Raw genomic sequence first — 25,199 nt, forward strand, 5'->3', positions numbered from 1 at the left:
CATCAGGTTTCTCTCTCGCGCGCGCGCTCTCTCTCTCTCTCTCTCTCTCTCTCTTCACCAAGCCATTCTCCAACAACTTAAGACGCCACCGGCAAAGGCAACATGATCATCCAGCACAGTCCGGGTCCAGCTACACACCAGTGTGGCAGCCACGAGCTTCGAGTTTCGAGTGGAGCAGTTTCACTCTCCTGCGATCGCCGCACGTGAACGGTAACGGCAACCCCCACCGGACCGAGTGAAGCTTTCAAGAAACAGCAGCAGCAGCAGCAGCAGCATATCAGCGATCAAGGTGGCACAAGTAGACCTCCCCGCGTTTGCATACGAGATCGCGACCGCGTGTGTTTTGCCATTTCCCCGCATCCTATTATCACTCCCCCTTCGTGCCTCCCTTCTCGCCCTCCATTTTCTCGCTTTCGCGGTCCGCGCGGTGCCGTTTGGGACAAAACCGGGGCTCTTGGGCGATTTTTTTCGAGGTCGATCTTCGGCTTCACGGCCACGGCGCGATAAAGAAAGTGCAAGATAACATCGTGCGTGCTCGTGTGCGTGCGTGCGTGCGTGCGTGTGTGTGTGTGCGCGCGCAAGTATACGTTAAAAGGAAGGGTGGAAGTGTGGGAAGCGGAGGAGCGGAAGTTCGGGAAAACGCTGGCTGGCTTGGCCTGCGCGCCGCGAGCCCAGCGAGTAGCGAGCCGCGAGTAGGAGAAATAGCAGGCGGCAAAAGGCGTGTTCGAAAAGAAACCTCGAATTAATTGCGCTAGAGCGCTAGGGCAGTGGCCAGGGCCAACGCGGGCAGAGGTAGGCACCAGTCAGCTGCAGTTGCGGTGATGCTGTTAGCTTCTCCCTTAGCAACCAATTTCTCCAGCGCTAGCTCGCTCGCTCGCTCGCTTCACCTGCAAACGGCCTTTTGGGGGGCGAAAGAGTGGCGCTCGTGGCGGTGACGATTCGCCGCTGACGACATCCCCAGGACACTCCGGGTTGCAGTCCGAGAACACGACTGTGGCTTGTGTTTGGCCGCGGTCCGTCCGTCTGTAGGTCGGGTAGTAATCGGTGTAGTGCGAAGTATAGCAGTGAACGAGAGCTAAAAGAGTTAGCCATCACAACGGCCCTCCTCAACCTCGCTATAATCATCATCATCATCATCATCATCACCCACCGAGATCAACCGCAACGTGATCAACCGAGCAGCAATAATTTGGCGTAGCGTGTTGCCGTTGTCTGTGAGGAGTGCGTCGTGTGCAGCAGAGAGAGAGAGAGAGAGAGAGAGAGAGAGAGAGGAAAGAAGGAACAGATTCAGTTGGAGTCCAGGGGAGTACTGGCCTGGGACGGCTACTACTTGCTGCAGACTTGCAGACTGCAGATGCAGGCACTGGACGCCCACCACCATTGACCACGAGAACGATGCGGATCAACATGCTTGAGGTGAGTGTCACGGACTACCCGGTCCAAACCAAACCGAAACCCCTTCCTCCGGGGGGAGGAAAGCTTTCTTGACCACCTTCCCTCCCACCCCGTTGATTAAGCCGTTCGGGTGTGGCCAATTAGCGAATCTCTGGCGATCGGGCGCGCCAGCGCTGGCGAGCCAGCGCAAAACTGGGTCGAGCGGGCAGCGGTACCGCGCGTGGATCGCACGCTGTGGTTCTGGTTTTTGTGGTCTGATTGCCACCACGGCCGTGGGATCTGACCGGGTGCTGATGGGGTTTTTTTTTTTTTTTTTTTTTTGGGGGGATGCCGAGCTCTAATTGTTTTCCTTTCGAACGTCTTTACACGCTGGATCACGCTTTAACTTCATCATCACGAGCTGAGCGCGAGGAAAGAGGAGATGGGAAGGTGGTTAGAGTGTCTCACAGGGCGGTTCTTTGACCTGGTTCGCGCAGAAGCAATGCTTGACATCCTTCCGATCTTCCGCGAAGGTCTGGGACCCTTTTCTGGGCCGTTCAACTCCCGCCCCCCCACCCATTATCGGGGTCATTGTGGGAGGCAGGTAGGCATAGGTCGATGGCTCCATACACATCCAGCATGCGGGGATCCTTTTCGCATCCGGGATGCTGCTCGATAAAGGCAAGGACGAGGCCACCATGTGGGCTGCAGCTGCATCACCCCTTTCGCTTGTCCTCCGTTCCGGGATCGTTCCTAATTGCCGAGGGTCCTCGCCCGATTCGAACCGAACTCGAATCTCTTGCATCTTGCATGATAACCCTTTCCTGGGAACCTTCCAAGAACGAAACGGATCATCATCAGTCATCAACCCAACCCGTTGTTTTTGTTGTTTTTTTTTTGTACCGCAAAACCAAACTGCTGGCCTAGCTGTGCTGGAATCTATCTGTATCTGTCTGTAGTCCCCGCATCTAATGACAACTCATACGCTGACACTGCGAACTGAGGGATATACCGTATACATAACCATTGTAGAAAAGTGGCGTCGTCGAAGATAATATGCGATGCGATGAGACTTTTCTTTGCCCTTTACTTTGCATCTACAAAAACACTATCTAGAGCACGGGGACCACTAATATGTGTGTTCGAGACCTCTGAGATCTGAGAGAGAGAGAGAGAGCATCTAGAGCAGATCATCTCATTGAAGCGTGGACCACACCTGATGGATTATCTGGAGTTCTGACGGCGAGAATGAGGCAGTTCGCGAGAGAGTTAATAGCTCAGCTACAGCGAACCCCAGCGGCCACGGGATTTTTGCCGACGACGACGACGGCGATTTTGCCATTTAAGTGTGTCATGTGTGTGTGTACCGCCTCAGCCCTCAGCGTACATTGGTGACGCGTCCGCTTTGCGCGTCACGAATCCCGGGAGAAAAAAGGGAAAGCGCCGGCTGTCCAGTCTCGTCCTCCTCCTCCTGTGTGCATGTATGTGTGTTGGATCGAAAGTACAGTTCTTGAACGCGCGGCATCGAAACTTCCGGTTCCAAGTTCCAAGTGGGGACTACTTGGTGGTTTTTCTCTCGCACTGCTCCGTTCCCTGTTTTCCACCCGGAGGGGGAAGGGAAAGTGATACAGCGAGATTATAGTAGCCCCCGAGTACGTGTGCGAGCAGAGGGACTACCCGGGTGACGGGCAGCTCGCGTTTTTCTCCACTTTCTTCTCGATCCGATTGTGCCGATGCAGGAGCCCCGGAGTAGAGGAGCCATTGTGCCATATATGGATTGAAGCTTGACGCGCGCGCGCGCGCGCCAGGTCGTCATCCATTTTCGGGTCCCTCAATAGCGGTCCGTGGCGCCGAAGGTCACCATCCCACGAGTGAGCTGTGGGTATGGCCACCTCCACCTACCCGTGGAAGCCATTAGGCGGCGACATTAGACCGACGACATCATCGATTTCCATCCCCAACCCTTAAAGGGGCATTTTGCAACAAAAAGACACAGAACACGCCAACACTCATCCTGTCACTCCGGGAATGGAGATGATGAGCAGCACCGCAACGCACCGATTGCATTGATTTTTGCGAAGGGCAACCTCTACCACCCTACCCGGGTGCTCAACCCTCCACCGTTGCATCACCCTCACCGATTGTGAGATTCTGAGTGTACGCGACATTTCGACACGCTGCATGCCCGGGCATCACCTTCCTCGTCTTCTGTTACACGCGGTCCCTTGGCTAGAGAGAGAGAGAGAGCGAAACCAAAGAACATCTGTCTCATCCTCCAGATGAGGCTGACTAAGCAGCGATGCGCCCACGGACGCGTAAGTCAATGAGGAAGCGCATGAGTTGGTGGAATTGAGCAAATAATGGAGCGCAATTTATTTATTTGATTTTAGAGCCACCAAACATACACACACACACACGCGCGCGGGCGCACCATTCCCTTCGGCCTTGTTTGCATACCGGAGGCGGTCGAGCGCTCCTTCGCCCCACGGTATTTAGTAGGTCAGACAGCGAGCGATCGAGCGGGCGCGCTTTTGTGTGCGAGAGCTACTACTGCTACTACTACCAGCAATGGGAAATGTAAATAGGCTGGCCAAAAAGGAAAACAAAGCAGCACAAAGCTTTGCGGTCAAAAAGCGAAGCGCACGTCAGGCTCCTTCTATCTGGGTCCGGTACTCGAGGACTAGCGTCCGGAGTTCCGTCGGAGTTGCGCGGCGTTAAGCCGCAAAATTGCCGCCACGGAGCGCTCTAGAAGTAGTAGAAGGCGTGTGTGTGTGTACCATGCCGCGTTTCTAGCAGCGAATGTTTTGCTTCATATTTGCTTGCTGTTGTTATTGTTTGCTGCTGCTGCTGCTGAGCTTGCAACCCCGGGCACCGAGTGAAACAAGGCGCAAGAGCGTCCAGGAAGTAGTAATGCGTTGACGACGACGCGTTTCTCTTTCTCCTACCCTGCCCTGGACACCCCCCCAGTAACGGAACGGAACGAGGAAGTCGGCTTAACGTCCCCAAGGAATGCGACGACTCGACGTCGTCTTTGTGGTTTTGACTAAAAACGAACAAAACAAACAGCGCGCGGAATCGCGGAAGCAGCGGCAGCGTCAACTTTGCTCAAAACGGGTCCGTCCTGGCGATGGCGTCCCGGAGGTTGGGTTCCGCATCGCATTCCGATCGGTTTTTCCGATCGCTTCCGCACCCGCGATCCGGATCGCTCGCTCGCTCGGGATCGGGATGGAAAATCTCGCTCGTGGAAAACGCGCGCGCGTGCCTGCGTGCGTGCGTGCGTGCGCGTGGTTTTCCTTTTCCGTGAAATTGAAAATTGCACACCCCGGTGGCGAAAATGATGACGAGAGAGAGAGACACACGCACGGGGAAAGCCGCCAGGTCTGGTCTGGTCTGTAGTCTGTGGTCTGTAGTCTGGTGGCCTGCTTGGTTCCGGCGGTTCCGGTTCCAGCAACACTGTTGCGTTGGACCTTGTCGGGTGTCGCGTGTGTGTGTCATCGCCAGGGAGCATCGGAAGATGCTGCTGCTGCTGCTGCTGCTGCTGCTGCTGCTACAGTAAACACTTCCTTCTCTGGCACGTCCTCCACCATCCGTGCACCAAAAACGAACTGGAGCGGGCGAATGCAAACCGCAATGGCGCACCGACGGTTTGTCTGTTGTAATTGCGATGCCACGCCACGTGTGTGTGTGCGCGAGCGATTTCTCGAGTGGCTTGATGCTAATTGGTTTCTTTCTCTCTCTCTCTCTGTCCATCGAACCCATCGAACGGGAAACCACAGGGGAGGAAGGTGGTGCGGAGGCACAAGTGCAAGATGAGGAGCATATGTTGCGAAAACGGAAAGCGAAACGAAGTGAAAGAAAGAAAAAACAACAACACTCACAAAAACAATTTATGATCTGTTCTCTTTTTTTTATGGCTTTTTATGCCTGCCTCTTCATTTGAAGGGGTCGAGGAAGGGAAGGTTGAGGGGGTGACGTGACGTGAGCATTGCGTGTGCATTCTCCCTGGTGACGTACTCCAGAACCCTTTCTTTCTTTCTTTCTTTGCATGCATGCGTAAGCACGACAGTAGCAGTTCCGCAGCCGGAACTGTTGCAGACACCGACATCGGTGGACCATCAAGGTGCGCGTGTGTGTGTGTGTGTGCGTGCAGCTTTCACACGCCTTGCGCAAGGGTTCACGACGCTGGAGAAGCGAAGGGGCCAAGCCAGGGCTAGGATCACAACCTCCAGAAGGGCCACAGAAGAAGAGAGAGAGACGCTGTTTGGGGTTTACGCAAAAGGGTCTACAGTCGGAACCCTAACGGACCGCGTGTCGCTCCTCTTTTCAATCTCTTAGTCTAACTAGCTTCTTACTAGAAGGACGTTTAGGCAGCAGGTCTACTACTGCTACTGCTACTACTAGCACTACGACACAGCGTTACATACCATGCACCATCGCTGTGCTGTTCTAGATCTAGATCGACTGTCTTCTGGCTGACCATTTTTCTCGTCTTCTGATGTTTCTAGATGGCGCGTAGTAGCGAAAGGAGAATGTGCGTGTGTGTGTGTGTGTGTGTGTGTGCGCGTGTGTTCTCGGGGCTCGGAGCGTTTAGGGCAATAGGCCGCGGCGTCTCGGCGTTACGCGTTATGGGAGTTACGGAAATTGATTACCGAACGGGATGAGCATGATGAGCGCACCCTTTTGTGTGGTGATTGGCGCCGAGTGTGTTTGTGGTGTGTGTGTGTACAAACACACACCCAACCCTTTCGGTATGGGCGGGGGAATCTGAACAGCTGAACTGAAACAATTAATGAGAAAAACCGTCGAAAATGTGTGGCGGCGCTACCACGCCACGCGTGTTTTCCCAGCGGCCGCCCGATTGTGTTGCTCTGGAACAGCGGAATGGAGGAGAGAGGGCAGGGTGCATGGGAGGGAGGGGGGTCGAGGATCGTCCGCGTAACTCTTCTGCTGCTCTTGGGAAAAGCCTTGGGAGTGTTGTGTGGCTATGCTCGTTATGATTATCGTTTTATAATAATGAGCCGCCCTTCCCCCACCTCCTCCTGCTTCTTCCCACCAATCCCACCATCCACAACCCATGAGCTGGTTGCGCATATTAGTGCACACACACACGCCCAGGGGGGAGTAAACAGGAAACAGGTAACAAGAAAGTAAAACCATCGCGATTTTCCTTTGGAAAATAGAAGCACACAAAAAAGCACGCGAAAAGCAGCCAGAGAGAGAGAGAGAGAGAGAGAGAGAGAGAGAGAGAGAGAGAGTGCTAAGAGGAGAGGAGAGGAGAAGAGAGAGAGGTTGTTACACAGTTTCATTGGTTTTTGGATAATAATGACGTAGGCATAAATGGGACTCCAAGCGATCCTCTGGATATTTGGGGTGAAAAAGAAGAAGCAGAAAAAGAAGAAGAAGAAGGAAGAGAGGGGGGGAGGGGAGGTGTCTTCTACCTCCTCATACCTCCTGTTATATGGGGAGGTAGCCGTTTGTGCGAAAAACGCCGCTTGGTGGCCAGCTCCAGGTTTCAAACCCCCGGCGATATCGTAAACTCCGACTCCGGGCACCGGAGTTGACCGGCCTGCACACACACACACACACACACACCCATACACACAGCGCGGGCTCATCACAGTGGTCACATCATCACACGCATCATTACCGTGCTGCTGCTGCTGATGATGCCTTCTAGTCCAGTCGAGTTGCCGCGGTGGGGGAGGGGGGAAAAATTGGGGAAGCAGTGGGTGGTTGACTGGAAAAGCGGGGGGGAGGGGGCAGCTGCTTCGGCTTAATTAGTTAATTATGTTGACAGCTGGGCAGCGCAATATTTTGGGGGAGAGGAGGGGGTAGGAGGAGGTGAGGGTGAGGGTGAGAAATCCCCCCCCCCCCCCCGTTTTTGGGGGGAGGCCCTTATTATTATCATCATTTTTTCTTCATTTCGGGAGGGCGAACGGGCTAATGAGATGGAGGATGTGAAATGGCGATCGTCGGCGATGCTCGAGGGGTTAGAGTGGTGGGCGGTGGGTGGTGTAGCAACAGCAACAACACCTCTCTGTTGCATCCCCGGGGGGGTCATTGCTTATGCTTTCGGAGAGCTGAGCTATGCTATCAAATACACGACGGTTTAACTTCGAATTAATCTTCGTTGATAGAGGGGCGGGGGAGGGGGGGGGGCAAGGGTTGAGGGTGGCATTGATGATGTCTCTTTTTCTCCCGCTCGCCCCTCAAACTCCGAGCAGCAGCTGCTGCCTTCCTATCGTGGCTCGCTAATTGTTCGTGTTCTCCTCTTGACTGCCTTCCAGAGGGCAGAGGAGGGTGTGTAGGGGGGTTGGGGGGATTGGGGGATAAACTGGGTCACCCTGAAACCGCCGAAAGCTTCGGCCCTCCTTCCTTCCTTCCTTCAGCCTCGCTATGGCCTTGTTAGATATTGTAGCAACGGAGTGACAACGCGCACACACACACACACACACACACACACACACACACACACACACACACACACACACACACACACACACACACACACACACACACACACATACACACACACACACACACACAAACACGCTCGTTTTGGTGGTACTGAGACCTTTCCTTCTTCCGACAGGCTTGGCCAAGGCCTGAAAGAAATGCTTTTGACGCCTTGACGTAAATGAGTAACCATCTCGAGGAGAGAGAGAGCAAGAGAGATGGAAAGAAAGAGAGGAAGAGAGAGAGAGAGCTAGACCAGCGATTGGCTTCCCGTTAATCCCGTTCCCGGGCTCCCGAAGAGAGAGGAAAGCAATCACAGCAACAGCAACAGCAACTCGACAATCGAAATCGAAAATCTAACCTCAATCATCATCTCGAGAGAGAGAGAGAGAGAGCTCTCGAGAGAGTATCGTCCCGGTCAGTGGTGCTTCCACACCCTCCTCCTCCTCCTCCTGGTGCTACTGTGACACCCTGCTGTGGGTGGTCGGCATCCCCCCTCCCCCCCCAACACCAACACCAACCCTGCAACACTCGCGAGGTTCAACTAATTACATCATCAGAACATCAGAACGTCGGTTGCTGCAAGTTGGTTGTGCTGTTGCTTGGTTGGTGGCTCCGATGGTCGTTTACGAATATAGAGTTTATTATTATGATTATTTTGTGCACCCCAAACCTCACCTCCCCCGCCCCGGCGTTAGGGGGAGGAGAAGGAGGAGGATAAATTGGAACGCAATGTGGGGAGAGGGGGGGTGGGGTGTGGGAGTGGAGGAGTGAAAAAGCACCCCACTTGCAGAAGGGGGATGAGGGGGGTGGTGGGCCCTCAATCGCATGTCGTTTCGTAATGTTATTTTGTCTTCTTGGCTCTCGAACAAGAGATCCAACAACAACAACAACAACAAGGCACGTGTACCGCTAACTCCCCAAGAAGGGGGGGTGGTAGTTCTCATGATCCACAGTACGGGACCTACCTTCCCTGCTCGCTTCTCACCCCCCCCCCCCCTTTTTGGACATTTTGGGAGTTTTTTTTGTGTTTTTTCGCTGCGATCAGATGCCTTGTCTAGTCTTCTGGACCTCTGCGCCCGCGTTTGCGTCTTTATAGAGGGTCCCTAGGTTATTTTGGCGGGGCGGGAGGTCTGCTAACAATGCGTTTGTTGGGATGAAAAATTTACATTTTCATCGCCACCGAGTCCAGAGACCCAAACGAGGGGAGGGTTTCGCCCTTTTTTATGACCTTTACAGCATGAAAACATGAGGGGTGTCTTTGTTCGGCCTGATATTGTTTTCGGGGCCGTTGTTTTTTTCGGAGGGTGTTGCCCGGGAGGGTGTTTTAGACGCCGCACGCCACGCAGCCAGCAGCCTCTTCGCTTCGCTTTTCCCTTATCGAGCACGATCGATCGCTGCTGATAGTGTTGCGAGGATCCATCGGAGAGCGAGCGAGCGAGCGAGCGTCTGTAGTAAGACATTTCTCACACGACAGAGCCACGAGATCACACGAGAGAGTTCGTTTGGTTTCATCTTTCATCTTCATCTTTATTTCTATTTAGTTCGGTTTCCTTCGCTCCGGATTTTACAACAAAAAAGTGTTTCAAGTGCTGCACTCTTCTCCCCCTCCTTCCCCTTCCCCTCAACCCCCAAAAGACTTCCTCAAATCTTCGCACCTTTATTTCGTACGAAAGTAAGACGTGAGAACGACAGATCCGACAGAGATCGGGACGTGCGGCTATCAGAAAGCTGAATCTTTGCGCTGCTCTTACGCTCTTACTCTTCTCCCGGTGGTATCTCCGAAACCGAAACCGCGATCACTGGTTTGCATTCCGGGCATGCTCGCTCGCGCATCGCGCATCTACCTTCGATGGCATTTCGAGTAAAACATAGCGCGTCATACTCACTACTACATCATAGTCATCACTCACTGCAACTCTGTTGCTGTTGCTCAAGAGTTTGTTGCACGACTTCAGGTGCATCCATTCGGCACATCATTGACATCGATCCGGTACGCTTGCACGCACACACACACACACACACACGAGAAAACACACACCTTGTTGCTAGCAATGCGATATATTGTAATTATTTGGTGACAGCATCATCATCATCATGGAGCCTGCAAACAAATCTGCATGTCCTATGTTTTCATCAGTCACTATTGAACGGACTGTTCTCTTTCTCTCTCGCGCGCGCGCGCGCTCTCGCTCTATACACTAATCTCCAAAAACGCGAATACCGTTTGCACTCTCGACAGGCAGCCAGCCAGCCAGCCGGCTACATTTGTCGGCAGTTTGTCGGAGCCGGAGTCGTTTTCCCTTTGTCCGGGTGCTGGTTGAGCTACTTTCTCCGAGTGCCCTCACTACCCCGGTGGTACCCGGTGACCGCACCGCACAGACCGCGCGCGGTTTATTGGCCCCGCAGGTGCGCAACCCCACCACCCCCCACCCCCACCCCGCGGGGGAATCCACCAATCGCCCGATTGATTTGCGCCATGAACCATGGTTTGGCGCCGCACATTGGTATTGGTTGGCAACCGGAGAGAGAGGTTAGGTTGTGAATCGATCCGAAGCTGCAATAAAGAAAAAAGCGTATCGGGTGCAGCGTGCTGTCGATACAAATCGATGGATGGATCGAGCTAGGAGTCATCCCCAGCTGTATGCCCTGCACACCGCGGATAGCGTCGTCGATTGGTATTTGAATTTAAAACAGGTGTTAAGGCTTTGGTTATTTCGGATAAAAAAAGCCTTTTTTTTTACGGTTTTTAGCGGAGAAACCATTCAATTATATTTTTTCAAGTGTTTGTCATTTTAAACTACAACTTTTCAAGAATATTTGGTTCTATTTTGGGGAAGAGTTGATCAAAAATACGTTCATGGCATCCAATCTAGAAAGGGATGTTTGCAAAAAAGGTGCTTTTTGCGGTACCCATCGTAGCCACGTGCTGGGTCATCAGAAATATACAAATGAATACTCTTCTGTTAGATTATGAGTTTATCCAGGTAGCCCCGTCGAGTTTTTGTTAAATTTCCCATTTTTCGATTTTTGGCAGATTTTTGAAGTTGAAAAAGTGATGCTTCTCTCGCTGTTGCCTCAAAAAACGACACTTTACACAATTAAAAAATTTATTCGAAAAAAAGTATCAACAATTTTTATAAAAACTTGACGGGTCTACCTGGCAAATAGTGTACAGATTATGTGTTTAATATTTCAAATCGATGGGTCCAGTAGTTTTCATGCTACGATGGGCACCGACTTTGAAAACGTTGGGTTTTTGGGGAAAGGCGGATTTTCAAAAATCAATATCTTTATTAGTTTTGCTTCGATTGATCCCGAAATTTTACACAGTACTCTTGAAAGGATAAGCACTCATAAAAAAAACTCGGAACACCACCACTGGAACATCAGTGGAGGGCGTTTGGCGACGATACAGTGCGAGAAAATGGAATTTACCCGGGGGGCCACGGCTAGATTCGATTCGCCATCCGCGCCAGCCAGGGGCTCCAAGTAAATCGTGTTGTGCTTGTGCTTCGTGTTTGTGTCAAGCTGCTGCTGCTGGAATGGTATTCCGGCTCACTCCTCTTGCTTCCTTCCAACCAAGCTCAGCTCAGCGCCGTGTGTTGTGTTGAAATCGTAGCCACAGAACGGCTTAAACGGTTGGTAAAGCAACAGCAACAACAACAACAACAACAACAACAACGGCAAGCGCATGCACAACCACACCTACACCTGGTGACGATTCCAGTGAGCTGCGGAGCTCAGAGCTGTGAAGCTGTACTCGGCAGCCCGAAAGTAGAGCAATAGAAACACTGAATCGTAGTAGTAGTAGTAGTAGTAGTGGTAATAATAATAGTCAAAGTAGTAGTATTGGTTGTCGGATACTGGTACTGTACTGTCAGCCGAGCTGCCTATGAACGCGCGGTCCTGGTCCTGGTGGCCGCACGGTCACGAACCAGCGAAAAACCGCGAGTTTCCCTTTCCCACGAGCGACGAGAACGAGAAGCACAGGACGCAAACGCACGTCTTGTACTTTCTCTCTCCCTCTCTCTTGCTCTTGCTCTCGATCGTCGAAGTAGGACTAAGGGTGCAAGGGGGCAGGGCCTGGATTCGATGCTCGGGTTGATACGATTACGCGCCCGCGATGCTGGCGCTGCAATATCACGCTGCAATTCACTTTCGCACAAAACCGGATTCCGTTCGGTGAGAGAGAGGGTTTTGCGCCCTTTACTCTGCTTGCGGGCGGGACACAGCCAGCGCCAGCACGTTCTACAGCATCTGGTCAAGTGCCAAGTGCCTCCTTTCTGTTGGCGTACTTTCCAAGGCTACTTTCATTCCAATTGGCCCGGCACATTACCGGCTATCGGCCGCCAGGCAGGCAGGCAGGCAGGCAGCTAGGAAAGGAAAGTAACCCTCAACACCTCATCCACATTACGGCTTCTTGCGGTGGTGGCACACTTTTTTCCCGGCAAAAGCTGCTGCTGCTGCTGCTGCTGCTCGGGACCCCTTCGTGCTTGACTCATTAATGATGTCGTCGTCGTCGTCGTCGCCAAAGAAGAAGGCAGAAAGAGAGAAGGAGAGAAGAAGAGGCACACGGTACTAGCCTCGGTACTAGCCGCAGCTTCCACTACTTCAACTCCGGCGTGGCGTTCCGATCGATCAGTTCATCGGCGCGGTACATTCACTTTCGAATTTCGAGCAGGTTTTTCTTCTGCGCAGCGCGCGCAAGGGCAGTGAGTGGGAGGGAGACACTGCAAAAGGGCCTGTGCGTGCGTGTGTGCATGCGTGCGTGTTCGCTGCTTCCACTCCACTAGCAGGTGGCACTAACAAGACTCCTAGATAGATCTGTTGCCATGCTTTAGCCTCGATAACATTTCCCCGCTCTCTGAGTGTCTATTGGTTGATTAGAACGCAATGTAGACTGGAGTCGTCTGAGTGTGTGTGAGTGTGTATACCGATGCGTTATGACATTTGCATAACCCCCGGTGTACCCCGTTCCCGCTGCTACTACTCGAAGACGCTAGAAACTAGTGCACTCGGTCGATCGGTCAATGGCGTTTGACATTTCTTATTCGCGCGCGCACACACACACACAGACGGCGTACCTGCATACACCTGCTACACCGTCGCTGCTGCTGCTGTCGACACTGCCACATTGTCGGCTGCCATTTCGCTGAAAGGTCATCCGTCTTCGTCGTCGCCTTCGCCTTCGCCGTCGTCGGTATCCGGAGCAAGTTCTATAGCCTGGGTCTGGGTCTAGCGCTGAGCGCGCTTGCTACCTTCGTATCGATCGATTGTTTTGTTTGACTTTTTTTTTTGTTTTGCGCCCCGGTTTTCTCCGGTTGACACTGACATGCGACATGACACCATTCGTGAGCTGTCCCGATTTGCTGTTGCTCTCTTCTCTGCTTGTTGGTTTGACAAACCGTTTGTTCACCAAATAGTGGACACACGGACGGACACAACAGGGACACAACAGCTACTTTCCAAATGAAATTCCTCTCCTTTCGAGAGCCTTTTTGCAACGCACGCAAAGAGCATGCAAAGCGAGCAGCACTACTCAGCACCCCGTTGGTCTTTTGTGGCGTCTCCCGACGCTAGGACGTGACACAAGGGATGATCACGTACACGAGCAAGAATTGAGGTCAACGGCCCTTACCAGTAGATCTCCAGGTGACAACCGAAGGTATCCCCGGTTTGTGATCCAACCCTTTCGCACAACCCTTTAACCATCCATCCATGCCCATAAGCGCCTAACACCTCACCACCATTCCCTTTTTTTTCCATTCCATTTGTTTTCCCCGTAGCATCCCCGTTGAACGACACGCAACAAATTCCGACGACCAACAACGACACACACCCTGGACAGTCCAGCGGGAAAGGCAGGAGAAACGCACGGATTAGCCCTTTAACACATCTCTCACAGAACTCCCAGACTACAACCCAGACCCAGACCAATCAACACCGACGCGTGCCTAACCCCTTCAAATAACAACCGTGACAACGTGCTACTAACCAACGGGCGAGAACTAGCGAGCGAGAGAGAGAGAGAGAGAGACTTTTCGTTTTTTGTTTTGCGGGAATGATTAGCTAGAGGTCCGCAGCAAGGACGGCACAAGAAGTGGAAGAGTGTCATCTTCGTGTAAAACTCCCAGCACTGCTCTACTCTAACCGCATCCGCAACCCTTCGCGATGGTTTCGATAGCCGGAATCGGCCAGCAACAGCAGCAACAGCAGCAACAGCAGCAGCAACGGCACCATCACCACCACCATCATCATCGACGCTTGCAGCAGCAGCAGCCGCAGCAGCAGCAGCAGCAACCGCTACACAGCAGGTCAACCGATGGTCTACCGCAGCGTTCCGGCGAAGCGTCAAAACCTCAATCTGGCAAGGTAGTCCGATCGGCCAAGGTGCTGCCAGAGGATCCGGTTGCTGCTGCTGCTGTTGCTGCTGGTGGTGCTGGTGAAGGTGGTGATGAGATCGATTGGCAGTACCCGTATCAGCTGCACCACGAGCAGCATCATCATCATCAACAGCAGCAACAGCAGCAACAGCAACAGCGTGAAGAGCCTATGTGGGGCGCACCGGCACAGCTAGCGCACGGTGTGAGGGGTGGTGTTTGGGATGACCGAAAGGTGAGTTGCGAATGAGTGGTGGTGCAGAGGGGGTGGGTGGTAGTACCGTGCGTTTGATTGGATGATTAGCTAATCTCCGACGATAACAAACGGTAAACGCCCCCTGCTGGGTCGGTTGGTGGTTGATGGAGGAGGGAGGGGAGGGGGTGGAGTGAGGGGATGCTAATCAGAACAACGGCACGGGTCCAACGCAACCGCCGAATTGCGTCCGGAGATTGGTAACAGATGGGTTGCGCGCGGGCTCTGAGGTTGCTGAGATCCCGTTTCGAAAAGTTCTGGGTTGCGGGGGTTGCGGGGGTGGAATTGAGGGAGGGGTACGGTCCTTACGGTTCTCTTACCGTTCTGTATGTGCGTTTCGCGGGTTACGGTTTGCGGTTCTCGCCGCTAGCCCCAAAAATTACTTCCGCACTCCGGCCAAAAGGACAAAGGGATCGTCATCTTGTGGCGCGCGCGTGTCCGGGTTTCACTGAAGGCCTCGAGAGACACCTACTAGAGACCTTATTCTGCGGTCTGTCTGGCCTATAATTGCTCGTGAGCGTGAGAAAAGCGCGCGGCAGCGGCGGCAATTTGCCAAAAAGGCTTCAGCAGCAGCAGCAACGGAACGATGGCATCCGAGTGTAAAGGAAGCGCCACAACGAGGGTCAACGAAGGGTGGGAGGCCTCGGTACTTTAATTAAAACGAAAACAATCTACAATTACAACACCAGAGCCCCGTGGGTCTCCGGGTGAAGGGTCGCTGGGCCAGCCATCAGTAGGAAGTGTATTCAGTCAGCAACTTTCCAAAACAACCGTCAGCTGATCCGAAGGTCCATCCGTGAGGGCGCTTGCCAAAGCCAATTGAAGTCCAAGAGCAAGACGCAATCCGCAAGCAGCAGCGATGCCCAAACGAAATGGCAATGGACCATCACCACCATCACCACCACTAAGGGTCGAAGGCCCCCGTCTCTGACGACGGCTCGGCGACTCTGACGAGTTCGTTGGCCCGCAGTCGTCGTTCCAGCGTCATTCCAACGAAAATTCTGTCCACTCGCTGTTTTTTTTTATGTTGTTTTTTTGCGTGTCCGCTCGTTTTCTCGCTTGCCGTCTCGTTGAAGTCTTTCGTTCTGTAGAACGTTCCTCACCTGCCGTTGAAGTCTTTCGAAGTTTTTTTTTAATAATATTTGTTTGTTTTCGGGCGTATTACGAACTGCTACAGAACTCACACACACTCTCTCTCTCTCTCGCTCTCTCTCCTTCTTTCTCTCTATTACTCTCTGTCTTTCTTTTTTTTTCTTGCTTTTTTGTGACACCTCTTTTTTTGTTCATTCCGGGAGCTTGTAATGTCTTTCGCGGCGCGGCAGTGACGCAGCCACAAACTTTCTCTAACCCCCCGTCCACCCCGCCTCCCTCCCCCCCCCCTCCCCCTCTTCCTCACCATGCATTATTTGGGCCACAAAACGCTATAAATCGATTATTATTGGAGAAGGGTTGGCGGCGCTTATTGCTGAATTAGTTTCGGTGAAACACCCAATGGGGGGGGGGGCGGGGGGGGGGGCTGGTGGACTTTCTGTCTTGTTGTTAATCCTTTCCACCCTCCCCCCCTTCTCCTCTTTTTCCGCCAACCGAAAATCCACAGCAACAACAACAAAAGCAGCGGGCGGCGAGCAGTTATGGCTCGCAAGACAAATCGCCTTAACGCCGATCTGTTTGCTGGGGTGTTTGGGGTGGTTTGGGGCAGCGGATTTCTGTGTTTCGGCTCTGCTTCGTTGCGCGCTTGTGGCAGAGAGAGAGAGAGACAGAGAGAGAGAGAGAAAGTAAGGGATGATGTATAATGATGATTAGGCATGATGCAGGCCTCTCGGGTCCTCAGTTTCGTGGCTTCCTGCTGCTGCTGCTGCTGCTGCGGCTACTACTACTACTACTACCACTACTACTACTCCTAGGAAACACCCGGAGAGGAATTAGCCAAATTAATTAACCGTTAAAATGCTGGTGGACGTCACACCGGGAGCAAAAGCGTTGCGCAAAAGCTGTCTGTCACATAATCTAGTTCTGCCACCACCACCTGTTACATACTATCTCAGATGACAGAGGGGAAGGGGGGGGGGGTGCAATCGCGGAGAAAGCGATTCCGCAGCTTCCAAGTAGTATATTGGTCGTCGTATTGGTCGCCCAGGTTGTTGTTGTTTTCAACAATAAATACTAACCAACTGATATAAATTGCTGTTGCGTTCCAGCAACATCCAGCGGCAGTCCGGGTATATCCACCTAGGAATGTACCCTCCCTCCCCCCCTTCCTCCCTCCCAGCAACCCTTGGATTGTTTGTCCAAAGCGACGAATGTGAACAGAAATAGTCGCAGTAGTAGTCGCACCGAACCGTAACGCCATTCCAGCCATTCCTCAGGCTCACGGCTCGTTCTCATCGTTCGCAAGGCTCGGACACTCTCTCTCTGTCTCTCTCTCTCTCTCTGTCTCTCTCTCTCTCTCTCTCTCTCTCTCTCTCTCTCTCTCTCTCTCAGTCTCTCGGAACGTTCCGGTTCGCAGGAGAAGGCAGACAACAGCGGGCGAAGACACGGACGCATTCCGACCTTGGAACCTCGCACTAATGGTTCTAGTTCACTCCATTCATTCCTCTCTCTCTCTGTCTCTTTCTCTCTCTGTCTCGCTTTCAGAAGCCTAGTACAAAGTACCCGGAATCGGACGATTGTGACTCGCTACCACCACCGCCACCACCGGACGATGATTCCTATTTCGACGATGACGACGACGATCGGCTGCCGCCACCGGCGGCCGCCGGTGGCCACCACTACCACCATCATCACCACCACAGCAACAACAGCAACAACAACAACAGCCAGCATCCACAGCAGCAGCAGCAGCAGCAATCCCATCTGATGCACCATGGTGGTGGTGGTGGTGGTGGTGGTATGCATTTGCCGGCGTTACGGACGGACCATAGTGTCGGTTCCGATCTAACGGCCAGCCCCAAGAAGGACCGCAAACTGCGCCACTCCAACTCGAGCAGCTCGCACGCAACCCCCGGCCACAACAACAACAACAACAACAACAGTACGGCGGTGGCGGGAGGTGGGGTGGACCACCATGGAGGTGGTCAGGTCACGTCCAAGCATGGTGGAAAGCTGCCGCACCATCATCACCATCACCATCACCATCATCACCTGCGGAGCAACAACGGTGACCACCGTGGTGGTGGTGGTGGTGGTGGTGGTACCGGGGTGCCCGGTAGTGGAAACGCACCGGGTGCTGGCGGACTGCAGCTGAAGAGTAGCCGCGCGGAGTCGGTCCTGTCGAGCGATTCCGACATCCGCTTCACGCGCCGCAAGCTCGGCGACAACCAGAAGTGTGGCTGCGCCCTGATCGCCGGCTTCCTGCTCATCCTGCTCTGTGCCGGTGCCATCGTCTACGTTGGATGTAAGTGCCGAAGCGCCGCCGAAGCGCCGCCGAAGCGAACCGCTCCTTTGCCGTTCCCGGTTCGCTTCTCCTATTTTTTTTTTATTTTTATGCGTTTTTTTGTTGTATGCTATGAATACCTCAGTAAAGGGTTATGTAGTGCTCAACCACTTCGGTAACCCGTAACCGGGATGTGAGTTGGGTTGTTGTTGCACTCCAGATGAAACCGCGAGGCCCGATTACAATGGCGCTCAGGCCACCCTCAGGCCAACCATTGCATTGCCCGTGCAACAATTGATTGGTGGTCTCGGATCCACCACTGCCCTCCGATATGACATCAGAACCCTTTGCCTTTTATTGTCTTCCATTATCATTCCTCACGTTCACACATACACACACATGATCTAAGCGTGGTTTTACGTAAAAAATAAAATCACGCCGCGTGAAAGGCGTCTATTGGTCTTAGGAGCTAGGTGGAGGAGGAGGAGAGAGAAGCGGCAAACAAACAAACCAACCAACCAACCAACCAACCGATCCGAAGGCGCGTTATGAGAGGAGAGCTTCCTCGTGCGTTCAGCGGTTCACGCGCCCAGAGCCAGCCCTTATGGGCATTGGTTTGGTTGATTGTTTGATTGTTTGATTGTTTAACTCGCGCACTCTCTCTCTCTTTCACTCTCTTTTTTTCTTTCTCTCTTCTTCTCGTGATTGAAGTGGACAAGGTTTTCCCAGTTTTTCTTCTTTCTTTCCCCTCTTTGTTTCTTTTTGGTTTTTGTTTGCCTTTTTTGTTGGATTTGGGAAGGAAAAACACATAACGCGCGCGCATGGTGAGCATCACACATCACATCACATCACAAGACTTTCCATTTTACCGTTACCATCTTCGGGTGTTACTGCGTATTTGTGCGCACGCACGCATGTGTGTGTGTGTGTGTGCAATGCGTGCCAGGCGTGACATCTGCTGGCATTCGCGTTGCGTTGCTTCATTTAGAAGCAGCATTTTGGCTTTCCGCGAAATGTCAAAAAAAAGGAAACGAAGGTGGAAAGGAAGCGGGTAGAGTGTTGTACCCGGAAAGGGGGAATGATTTGTGTACCCCCAAGCCCCTCCTTCCCCCCACCCCCGCATCTCTGTTTTGGCAAATTTACAAGCGTCTTTGCGATGCGCGAAAGATCTCAACTCATCCTCTTCGCTTCCTATATTATGCGGCTATGCTTAACACGAGCTTCTTTTATGCTCCGTCCGCCTGAAAACCCGTTTGCTCTGTCTCTATCACGCTCGCTGTTCCACCATCTTCTGCTCCTCCTCCTCCTCCTGCTTCTCTTCATCCAAGAGGGAGAGAGAGAGTGCTGAATGGCCTTGCCGAAAGGCGATCTGTTAAATGTCAAATGGAGGAGCGTCTATGCGCGCATCGAAATGCGGGAAGGAGGAGAAACCGAAAGCGATGATGTCGGTGGCCCCTTACCCCTCCTCCCCCCTTACTCCTCCTCCTGTATGTGTGCGATGTGGGGGGTTAGTTTGCGCGACACACCAATTGGGGAAAATGAACTTTCTTCTTCTCCGCACGATTATAGATGCGCGCGCGCGCGTTTCTGTGTGTGTATATGTGTATGTGTATGTGTGTGTGTGTGTATGCATGTTGCGAGATAGGTTTAATTTTTTCTATTATTTTAATTTCCCCAATAGGAAAATGATAAGCTGGCGGATTTCACTTTCATCGGCGCTACGAGATACAGAGAGCAAGAAAGAGAGAGAGAGAGAGAGAGAGAGAGAGAGAGAGAGAGAGAGAGAGAGAGAGAGACATAAGAAGATGAAGGAAAGCGTCCAAGCAGTGCGTCATCTGCGTCAAATTGGGGGGGGGGGGGGCTTTTCACTTTCGATACCGCCCCGAACCAATCACCTTCCCGGAAATTGAACGCGTTGGTGACAGCGAACCGTAGCTGTAGAACCGTAAATCGGATCGGCATGATCGGGAAACTTGGCCATTGGGTTTTATTGGAACGATTAGTAGTAAAAACATTTTGGCAAAAAAGTCACAGAAAAAACCAACGAAGTGTGAGCTATGGTGCATTATCGTAATCGAGCGTCTGATGCGCTGGAGATGAAAAGACATCCTTACAAATGTAATTAGCGGATATGTTGGATATGACAATCATCATCAGCAAAGTCTCTTGTTGTTTATCGACGGTTTTTCAACACCAAATCTTTGATTTTTTTTTTGTTGATTTATTTTTGATGTAGTATCGTCACTAAAGGCATTCCGTACCATTCGCATTGGTATATTCGCAGCAGAAAAAAATATTGTTAATGCAAATTCTTTGTTTAAAAACTAGCGACGATGGCAAAAACGAAGAATTCACTGTTAGCAGTTGACAAAAAAATACGTATCTCAAACGCTAGTGAATATTTTGACGTGAAACTTGCCACGGTTGTCAATAACAGTGCTGACAACCTATAAAAAATACAAAATTAAAGATGGAGACCGGCCTGGCACCCCTATTGACGTTTTCCTATGTACTTTCCCAGATACGTACCTGCGACCGGAACCGCTGCCGGATCGGATATTCCGCGCCCGGTTACGCGTGATCGAGGGTGACCGGTGGACGCCGGAGCTGGCCGACCAGAAGACGCTCCGGTTCCAGCACCGGGCCCGGGACTACCGGGAGCGCATCAATCTGATCATGCGCCGCTCGGACCTGCGGGAACCGTTCGAGGGCAGCGAGATACTGGCACTGGACGGGTAGGTACACTCGCAACCGGCTACTACATACCGCAGTACTACATCTACTACTACCTTCTTCTTCTTCGCAATAGCAATGACGAACCGGGGGATCTGACGCTCCATTTTGCGCTCTACTTCGATCCGTACGCCGAGCTCGTGTCGGCGGCCGATCTGCACGCGATCCTGATGGAGGAGATCAGCGGGCAGGAGCGGAAGTACTTCCGGAATCTCACCATCGACCCGACCAGCCTGGTCATCAAGGAGGTGTCGGGCACGGAGGACGACCTGGTCGGTACGTCCGCCTCGTCACCGCTCGGTGGCAAGGATTCGGTCGTACCGGGCGGTGGTGGTGCTGGTGGGGGACCGGCGGACACGACGTCAAGCGTGACGGTGCGGCCACCGGTGCGGAAGTGTGAACCTTTGCGGCTCGGTTACTGCCGGTCGGTTGGCTATAACGTTACGACCTACCCGAACTACCTCGGCCACGGTACGCTGGAGGAGGTCGAAGCCGATCTGATCACGTTCCGGGAGCTGGTCGATGCCGAGTGTTTCCGGCAGGCGTTCGATTTCGTCTGCCGGTTGCTGCAGCCACCGTGCGAGCACCGATCGGTCGAGGAACCGGTACCGGGCACCGTCTGCCGCCAGTACTGCCAGGCGTTCTGGGCGGGCTGTGGCGAACGGTTGCCGGAGCGCATCCGCCGTGCCCTGGACTGCGAGCGGTTCCCGGAGTCGACCGGTATTCAGTCGTGCCACAGCAAACCGGGCTGCACCGGGGAGCTGCAGGCGAACGCGCTGTCGTCCCGTCTCTGCGACGGTGTCGCCGACTGTGCCGATCTGTCGGATGAGAACACCTGCACGTTCTGTGCGTACGGTGCGATCTCGTGCGGTCGCAGCCGTGCCTGCTATGCCCGGAATGCCCGCTGCGATGGCAAACTGGACTGTCCCGATGGGAGCGACGAGAAGGATTGCCGTAAGTACAGAAAGCTTTCACTGTTCCATTAATATTTGGCCGCCCTTTGGTTACTTCGGGTCAGAAAAGGGCTTCATTTTGACGATTTTTAGTGAAGAAACCAGTCAACTTAATTTTTTTTTAAATAATCTCATTTAAAACTACAACTTTTCAAGAATATTTGGTTCCATTTTGGGAAAGATTTGTTCAAAACTACGTTCATGGCATCCAATCTAGAAAGGCAAGTTTGCAAAAATGTACTTTTTCACGTACTGGGTCATCAGAAATATACAAATGAATATTCTTTTGTTAGATTATGAGTTCATGCAGGTAGCCCCGTCGAGTTTTTGTTAAATTTCACATTTTTCGATTTTTGGCAGATTTTTGACGTTGAAAAAGTGATGCTTCTCTCGATGTTGCCTCAAAAAACGACACTCTACATAATTTAAAAAAATATTCGAAAAAAAGTATCAACAATTTTTATAAAAACTCGACGGGGCCACCTGGCAAATAGTGTGCAGATTAGGTGTTCAAAATTTCAAATCGATGGGTCCAGTAGTTTTCATGATACGATGGGCACCGACAATGAAAACGTTGGTTTTTGGGAAAACGCGATTTAAAGTCGCGAAACGCTTTAAGCCTTATATGAAAGATTGATTTTCAAAAATTCATATCTTTGTCAGTTTTGCTTCGATTGATCCCAAAATTTCACACAATACTCTTGAAAGGATAAGCATTCATGAAAAAATGTAAAAAGTAAATGCGAGGATTGAAATAAAATACCGAAGCCCCACTTAAAGTCGCGAGATGCATTGAGCCTTGTATGAAAGGCGGTTTTTCAAAAATCCATATCTTTGTCAGTTTTGCTTCGATTGATGCCAAAATTTCACACAATACTCTTGAAAGGATAAGCACTCATAAAAAATTGTAAAAAGTAAATGCGAAGAATTTAAATAAAATACCGAAGCCCCCCCTTAATCATTGCAGCGCGCCTAGAGTGTAACTAATGCGCCCGATTTTGCAAACAAAATTAAATTGAACACTCCTGGGCTTCTCTCACCTGGTGATTCCACCAATTGAAAATATTTTTAAAAGAGATTTTTAGGTCATAAAAGCTGGAAAATAGCTATTTCTATTGAGCAAATATCACAAGGAAACTTAAAAGGTATATCAGAAATGTAAAAACAACCTGAAATGTAATAACAATGTGACCTACAGTGCCGTGCAAATTACATTTTTGGGTGATGCCAAAGTAAAAGTGGAAAAAGTCATATAAAAAACTGATGAATAATTTTCATCAATATTTTTTATGAAAGGCAATAAGAAAACCTACAAAATGACACCTTTTCCTTTTCTTTATACGTCATTTTTTGGCTGCGATATGACCCTTTTTTGTGCGGCCAGATATTAACGGTTACTCTGTCCCCTGAACCATCCTAATATACTAAGTTAATCTCACCTCTCACTCTCTCTCTCGCTCTCTCCCTGTGTGCAGTGTCGATCTCACCGCAGGTCAACTTCCTTACCTTCCCGCCCCCGATCGTCCCGTTCCGGCCCCGGTTCTACTCCGAGGGTTACGCCGTCTTCTCGGAGAAGGGCACCACCGGTAAGCTGTGCTCCGTCGGCATGGAGTCGAACGAGTACGTGCGCAACACGGTCGCCGAATCGCTGTGCAAGGCGCTCGGTTACGAGCGCGTCGATTACTCCGAGATCCGGAACGATACCGAACCGAACACGAGCTACGTGCGGGTCCTGGATCCACGCGCCTCCGAGATCTCGTTCGTGCGGACACAATGCCAGAGCAAACAGTCACTGTACGTCGCCTGCAGTCACCTGGAGTGTGGCGTCCAGTCCGCCCATCCACCGGCCGCCACCGGGGGTCTCGGTCTGTCCAAGATGGCGACACCGGGCGATTGGCCGTGGCATGTGGCGCTCCTGCGCTCCGATACGCACGTCTGCGATGGCACACTGGTAGGTCTGCCGCGGTCCTATGCTATGAATTGTCCGGACCGACCGGATTTAACTTTCTCTCTCTCTCTTTCTATCTCTCTGCTGATATAGGTGTCAAAGGATTGGGTCCTTACGACGGAATCCTGCTTCCAGGGTCAACCGAAGGCCACCTGGATCGCCGTCTTCGGTGCCGTTCGGCTCTCCTCCAACGCACCCTGGACGCAGCGACGCCGAATTGTAAGTGCACTGTGCCAGCTCCAGCGCCGTTTGACTTACAAAAAAAAACAAAACGTGGGGCAAAAAAACTGCAACCAAATTTAAACTGCTATCATTTCTAAACCTCTCGTCCGTCCGCTGGCAATTTTTTTTCTCCAGAGATAGCTAATCATATTGTTTAACGCCGTACAAAAGCCTTTTTGGTGAGAATTTTTCCCAAACAAAAGTTAATCGTGACGGAATTTGAAGCGTGTTAGTTATTATTACTGAAAAATCACAACAGTCAAAATCAAAGCTATCGATATTAAAGCCCTTTCAGCATTTAATTGTGAATTAATCATTTGGGTCTCGGAACCATAATTCGTTACTGTACTACTGAATAGTGTTTGCCAGACGTCCTGAAAGTTGACCGCAAAAAACATCGTAACATCGAAAAAAAAACAGTTCGCAAAGTGATGAATCAAATGTGGGCTGTAGTTTCGATTCGAAAATCTAACCTTCTCCTTTTTCCCGCCGCGATTAGATTGGCATGGTAAAGTCACCGGTCGAGGGCAGCACGGCAGCGATGGTACGGCTCGAGACGCCGGTCGTCTATTCGGACTTTGTCCGACCGATCTGCCTGCCCGATATCCCGCAGCGGAAGGAACCGATCGACCGGTCGAGTGAGAACGCCGTCACACCGACACCGCACGCCGAGAAGTACTCCACGAAGATGGGCAGCAGCAGCAGCAGCAAACCGGCAACCAACCACCACGCAACCAAACTCAAGGAGTACCGGCAGTACTTCGAGATGCCGGGCGACGGCGTTGAGGTGATCGGTGACGAGTACGGCGATCTGAACGAGGCCGCCAAGTACGTCAACCAGTACAGTGCGGACTTTGCCGACGAGCAGTACCAGGTGCCGCTGGCCGAGGCGGCTAGTGCTGGCCAGCAACAGCAGCAGCAGCAGACGAGCGGTACCATCTCGAGCTATCCGCTGCCCGCCAACTCACCCCAAACGACCAGCTACATTTCTGCCCTCAACTACATTGGCTCCGGTGGTGGTGTTGGTGGTGGTGCCACACCGAACGGCCCTGCCTCCGCGCTCCTCCCTTACCAGCAGGTGACGCGCGGTGGTAAGCAGGGCCAGTGGAGCAACTGTAACACGCTCGGCTGGTCCCGCCAGCGGGATCACCTGCAGCGGGTCCAGCTGAAGCTGATCGATATGTCACCGTGCGAGAACATCTCGATCGCGACGGTTAACAGCCTGTGCGCGGAATCGGCCTACCACAAGCCGGACTGCAGCGAGGAGGAGTTCGCGGGCAGCCCCGTTGTCTGCCTGTTGCCCAGCGACCGGCGCTGGGCCCTGGTCGGGCTGAGCTCGTGGCGCATCGCCTGCGCACCGAACGGTATCGAGCGGCCCCGCATGTACGACAAGGTGACACCCAACACGCCCTGGATACGGGACACGATCGCAGCCACCGTCACATGAGGAAACGAGGGGGGGCGAGAGAGAGAGAGGGGTGAAGAGGCAGCGATAGACACCAAA

At 52.2% G+C, this 25,199-nt stretch overlaps 1 protein-coding gene across 1 annotated transcript; it reads left to right on the forward strand.

Annotated features, from left to right (window-relative positions):
* The first annotated feature begins 105 nt into the window (after positions 1 to 105).
* Positions 106 to 25,199, forward strand: LOC125951866 (uncharacterized). Its single transcript, XM_049681010.1, has 7 exons — positions 106 to 1,416; positions 17,101 to 17,860; positions 20,361 to 20,574; positions 20,649 to 21,526; positions 23,001 to 23,476; positions 23,567 to 23,692; positions 24,195 to 25,199. The coding sequence occupies exons 1-7, from the start codon at positions 1,396 to 1,398 to the stop codon at positions 25,140 to 25,142; spliced, it is 3,423 nt and encodes a 1,140-aa protein (XP_049536967.1). The 5' UTR covers positions 106 to 1,395; the 3' UTR covers positions 25,143 to 25,199.

The sequence above is a fragment of the Anopheles darlingi genome, chromosome X (assembly GCF_943734745.1).
Source record: "Anopheles darlingi chromosome X, idAnoDarlMG_H_01, whole genome shotgun sequence".
Taxonomy (NCBI): domain Eukaryota; kingdom Metazoa; phylum Arthropoda; class Insecta; order Diptera; family Culicidae; genus Anopheles; species Anopheles darlingi.